This window comes from Ahaetulla prasina, chromosome 1 (assembly GCF_028640845.1).
Source record: "Ahaetulla prasina isolate Xishuangbanna chromosome 1, ASM2864084v1, whole genome shotgun sequence".
In the NCBI taxonomy this organism is placed as follows: domain Eukaryota; kingdom Metazoa; phylum Chordata; class Lepidosauria; order Squamata; family Colubridae; genus Ahaetulla; species Ahaetulla prasina.
The window spans coordinates 57,749,891-57,755,890 of NC_080539.1; the positions used below are offsets into that span (position 1 = coordinate 57,749,891).

General features: G+C 37.5%; 1 protein-coding gene across 1 annotated transcript in view; it reads left to right on the forward strand.

Annotated features, from left to right (window-relative positions):
- Nucleotides 1-5,013, forward strand: part of CENPF (centromere protein F) — a 42,203-nt gene extending 37,190 nt beyond the window's left edge. The window contains exon 17 of the mRNA XM_058165406.1: nt 1,893-5,013. Coding sequence (XP_058021389.1) covers nt 1,893-2,066 — 174 coding nt within the window. The 3' untranslated portion in view covers nt 2,067-5,013. The remainder of the gene's footprint in view (nt 1-1,892) is intronic.
- The last annotated feature ends 987 nt before the right edge of the window (nt 5,014-6,000 follow it).

Sequence of the window (6,000 nt, forward strand, 5' to 3'; positions counted from 1 at the left end):
ACTGAATGAATTATTATCCTTATTAAAGGATAAATAATAATAAACTGAGTGCCTGAAGTATCTGTTTCACAACTGCTTATCAAATTGCTGCCTACTCAATAAATGTAAACTTCCAATATGATGCCGACCAGATATATAGGACTTCAAAAGCCGGGGATGGGTGGGTGGGTAGGTCTGGAATACACTATATTTTGAATAAATTCTAAACTTGCTGGTTTGGAAAATTTTTAAATCTAAGTAGGAAAATTAAAATCCTATATGGAACTGGAAAAATGGAACTGTTCTTAAAAAAAAAAAAGTAAATATCCTAGTAATGTTAGGCAACATATGTATGAAAGCAGTTTTTCAATACATCTTACTTGCTAGTTTTGAAACTCCCTGTACAAAAAGTTTTTGAATGCATGGTTCTTGAGTGGGTTTGATTAACTTACTGGTTTCATACCAACATATATTTCTGTATCCTCCATTTTCCATGATCTCAGTATGTTTACAGTGTCGAAAAATAAATTCAGTAAAATCCCACTAGTACAAATACAACAGTATATGAAAACATGATGCCGAACAATTCATATACAAAAAAAATAAAAGCAACAGTCCAGTTTCATCATCAAAATTCAAACCCAGGAATCAACACTCAGTCTAAACAATTCATTTCCCCAAAGTCCAATAAACTGGAAACTTCTTGACAGAAAAAAACAATAAGGAAGATGCCAAACAAATCAATGAAAGCAAGGTATTCCCTAGCATTGAAACTATAAGAGAGATGGATTGTCTTTGGGCCCATATTCCCCTGATTTCTCTCAAGGATGGAATCCTAAACATCTCTCTGGACTCATATATGGAACCCAGATTTTGGAGAGATTTGCATACAGAATGCAGCTGCGTGGGTTATAGACTGCACTGGCTGCCTGTGGCCTTTTGGGTGCACTTTAAGGTGCTGGTCACTACCTTTAAAGCGCTCCATGGCTTAGGGCCTGGGTACTTACGGGACCGCCTGCTGTTACCACATGCCTCCCACCGACCCGTACATTCACACACACAGGGACTCCTTAGGGTGCCGTCCGCCAAGCAATGTCGGCTGGCGGCGCCCAGGGGAAGAGCCTTCTCTGTGGGGGCTCCTACTCTCTGGAACAAACTTCCCCCTGGCTTGTGCCAATTGCCTGACCTTCGGACCTTTCGCCGCGAGCTGAAGACGTATTTATTTACTCGCGCTGGGTTGGCTTAAATTTTAAATTCTAAATTTTAATTTTTTGGATGTATTTTAATGGGTTTTAAATTTTTAATATGTTTTAAATTTTTGGCCAATTTTATAATAAGTTTTTTAACTGTTTATTTTAAATTGTATTTGTTACTGTTTTTATTTCTGGCTGTACACCGCCCTGAGTCCTTTGGGAGAAGGGCGGTATAAAAATTTAATTAATAATAATAATAATAATAATAATAATAATAATAATAATAATAATAATAATAATAATAATAATAATAATAATACTTTGAGAGTAATGTTAATGGATCAACAGTGTCTCAGGAGGCAAGATCATGTTCTGAATCAAGACTCCTCCCAACATGTGGCATTTTCCAGTAAATTTTGCCATCCCAATTTTTCCAAATGTATGAATATCTATTCTGTTTAAAATTATATTGACACCAAAGAAAAATAACTTAATTGATTCACCTCCTCTGGAAGTAGACTTCTGCTAAATGTCTGCTTAAGAACTGAAAGAGCTTATGTTCCTTAATAACCATAAAAGATATCTAAGAGGTAACAGGATTCACATAAACAGAAAAATAAACAGGCAAATAAGATTAAATTTTATGCTTTCATTTGAAATAAAATTCATATACATCTTCCTTGCATAGCTGAAATAACTTGTTTCTTGTGTATGTTTCAGATGAACCATGATCAAGTTGATAGTTCGGGTGAGGGTTTTGTTCCCAGATCCCCCCTTTCCATCTCTAACCTGTCATGTCAAGTGGTTGCTGAACAATCTACCAACCATCTTGATATAAGATACTTTCCAAGTACAAAAGAAAATGATTTGGACAAATCCTGCCATGTACAATGAATCAGGACTGGGTTGGTTTTAGACTTGAAAGAATGATTCAGAATGAAATGCTAATAATTGTCGTCATAAGCTTAAGTCCTATGCAATGGGAGAATCCTATTTATGACTGATGTCTCATTATGTTTTTTACATCGTGGTAACCAAACTCACAGGGTTATGGTAAAAACTGAAGGCAGGAGCATTATGTCACCTTGAGTTGACCAAAAATACAAAGTGGGATTAAAAACCCTAATAAATTATCAAACCTGTTTAAACAGACTCACTTAAAAACTGGTTTAAAACAAATAATAATAGCTTGCTGCTTATAGTGCCCTAATAAATGTCATCCCACTACTCCCCACCAGGCAAATAACCTTTAAAACCAAGCAGTTCTCACTCTCCAAGTCTATGTAGTAAATAATATTTGAAACAGAAGTTTATGTATCTTTTTATTATCATCTAAAGTGGACATGTCTGAAAAACCAAGTTGAGACAGACCAGAATCCAAATGGAAGTACAAGTCCATACCAGTATGATAACACATCACCATCAGTCAAAGCAGTATTCAAATGTAGGCATTTAAGAAAAATAATCACAAATCCTTATCCCTGTGAGAAAGAAAGTTGCAAACACCTGTTTTGAATCTTAACCCGTCCCAGATGAGCCAGTTAGAAACATGGCAATAACCAAGCTGTGATATACTGTATCCAGTTCAGCATATTGCCACATGGGGTTGCCATATTACAGACCCCACATCAAATAAAAATCTTATCTTTAATTGCTCTAAATGTAAAGCTTGGTTATTTGGATTAATTTAAAGTGATTCTAGATCTGGGATGGAGAAACCCAGATGATGATTAACTGGAAACAGCTAAACCTGATTCCTGGTTGCCATCTGATATCTGGATGTTTGCTGCTAAGTAGTCCTATCTTTGCAGATATTATTGAATTAGTACATTTCCTAGCAGAAGTCATTAGAAAATATATTAAATTGCTTCAGTGAGCAAAATGCTAGGAATCACCAGGGGAATTTTTTTTTAAATCCAAGTATAATCCAAGTAAGGGTCAGCTTCTCCCCCATCCCACCCCACCCCGCCTTCCAAGAAAGTACAAAGTCTTGAGAATTTTTATTTTTCAAAAGGAATCTTTTATTGAAAGGGAAGAAAGCAAGTCAAAACTCAAAGCAGGCTCTGGGGTCCCTCAGGGCATGAAGTTCAGGATAAAGGAAATTAGGAACCCCTGCCCACCTTCTGATGTGGATTCCAGCCAATCCGCAGGTGTGACTACGAATTGCATCAGCCTCTCTGAGAAGCAGATACGAAGAGTTTCTCAGGGTCATTTTACAATCCACTCGTTTCCCCCCTTTTTCTGAGGTGTGAGATTTCTTCAGGGATTCCTGGCGCCAGGCAATGGTTATAAATCAGAGTAAATTCTATACGAAGAGGATCAGGCAAGAAATTGGAAAAGAACTAAATGTGACACTCCAAATCCCGCCCCCCTTCTTCCACAAAGAATGGCAGATACACAGATCTGACATATAACTTCTGAAGCTTATTTCTGGCTTGTCAGCAACAAGATGCTGAGAATTCAGATACACAGTTTGCTTTACCTTGCAATACAATTGCTTTCAGTGGCTGAAACTCCAGTGGAGTTTCTACCTGGATCAACAAAATTTAACAAATTTTCTGTCAGTAATTATACTGACAAGTATTTTAAATGTGCAGATTAGTTAAACTAGTGCAGATTAGTTAGCTTTTATGAGTGCTTCAGTCATCTCACAAGTTGCTTAATTATATCTTACAAATTAATAATTTAGTTTTACACATTGCTGAATATTTTGCTTTCAGTTATGCATAGATTTCTGCATAAAGGAAGTAAAATACTATAAATAAGGGAAATGTCACAAGAGTGACATCTTCTGGCAGATTTTATAAATCACAGATCAGATGATATTTGAACAAGGAGAAGCAAGAAACTTGTAGGAAACTTCAGAATTGTTTGTTGTGCTGTTCTTATAATGTTTATGCAAGACGTTACAAATCTTTTAACTCTTGACCAATTCTATCATCTTAACCATCCTCTCTAAACTTTCTGAAACTTCTGTCATGTGTATTGAATTTTTTATAAGAATTTAACCTAGTGTAGAGGTGTCAAACTCAATTTCATTGAGAGTTGCAACAGGGTTGTGTTTTACCTGGGGAGGTGGGGCGGGGGGCATTTGCTTTTAGTCTGTTTTGCTAGCCTTCTGCCAGCGCAAACAGAACTCTGGGGGGGACCATGTGCTGCCCCCCCGGGCTCCATTTTCAGCCACAACAGCCTCCTGCAGCCCTCTACTAGCAAAAACAGAGCATGTGCCCCCCCCCAGCTCCATTTTCGCTGGCAGAGAGCTGTAGGAGGTTGTTGCGGCTGAGAGCCTGGGAAGGCCGCATCTGGCCCTCCCGAGCTCCATTTTCGCTGCAGAGGTACCACAGGCTGGTCCTTTGCTGTTTCCAGGGCAGCCCCATGGGCCGGATCCAGCCTGCAGGCCTTCAGTTTGACACCGCTACCCTAGTGCAAGTATATACTCATAAATGTACCTATATTTGAATGTTGGGACAAATTAATAACCTGGAATATGGAATTATATATATTCTATAAAATCTCAAAAAGAAATTCTTCCACTTTTATGCACTTTCAAAATCTATGGCAAGGGTGGTGCTCCACAAGCACAAACGTGCCTCTTGATTGGAGGCTATTTAAAGAATACGAAAAGTAGAATAAGATTAAATTTGGCCAGACCCGAGACATCTGTAAAAATGTTCATTTTATAACAGGGAGACAAACCTGATTATGTTACGGTACCAAACTTAAGTTTTTCTTAACCTATGTTAAATGTTTATAATTGTAAAATGTATTACTGTTTATGCTGCACTGGCATTGTTTCTGGCGTTTGTGTATGATGCTTAATATCTTTCTAGACTGAACAAGTATACAAGTGAATAAACATTGTAATAAATAAATAATACTTTCTAACATTAAGCCATGATACTTTCCCCTTGATTTTAATGAAACACTTTACTCTTTCTCAGGAAATCAAGCGGAGCTGAAGCAGGCATGTTTTCTCTAAAGTGTTCACGCTATCCAATCCCTATAACAGCAGAGGATGGGGGGGGGAGTCACAATTCCAGTTGCAGCAGTGCAGAGTTGAAAGCCTGCCCCTGTAGTATATGCATTGATCCTGCTGCAGATGCCACTGCATCTGCACAATAAGGCTATTAATATATGACCTTGGGCTACCCTGCTCAGTCTGTGTTTACAATATCAGTGGAGGGTAACTCTGCATCTAAACTTCCTTGGAGACTGCCAATACAAAAGAAGAGACATCTCCAGGTGTGCTTAGACTGAACAGCTATTGATTTTATTTTTGCAGTCCTGTATGATGTACATATTAGACGGAACATGATGAAAGCCGTTACACTATGTTCCTCCTCTAGTTTATTTTCAGTTGGGGTAAATACTACTTCTATTTGTTCTTATTAACTATTAGCCTTGGCTAGAAATTTGCAGACATGGTAAGAAGAAAAATATGGGTGAAGAAAGATATTTATTACTCTGTTACACCAAATCTAATACCACAACCTAAGTGGAAGTTTTAAAATACTGTAAAATGGATAGCCAATGTCAATGGGAAAGGGGTGTATGTACACACACACAGAATATATAAATACATCTCAGAATTTTCTCCAAGAGGAACATTCTCATTAGTGAAAAGCAAGAAAATAAGCTGTTGCAAACGGGCGTGAATTGCCTACAACTTGAAACTAGAACTTGTTTGGTTTTAATCAGGGTGGTTTCATTTATTTTAACAGTTGCACTGATTTATGTGAGCAATTATATCCCAGCACCCTGAGGTTTTAAATATAGTCCTTTTAAAAATAGCTAAGATTAGCTTGCTCTTCTTTTGCCTTCCTGCACG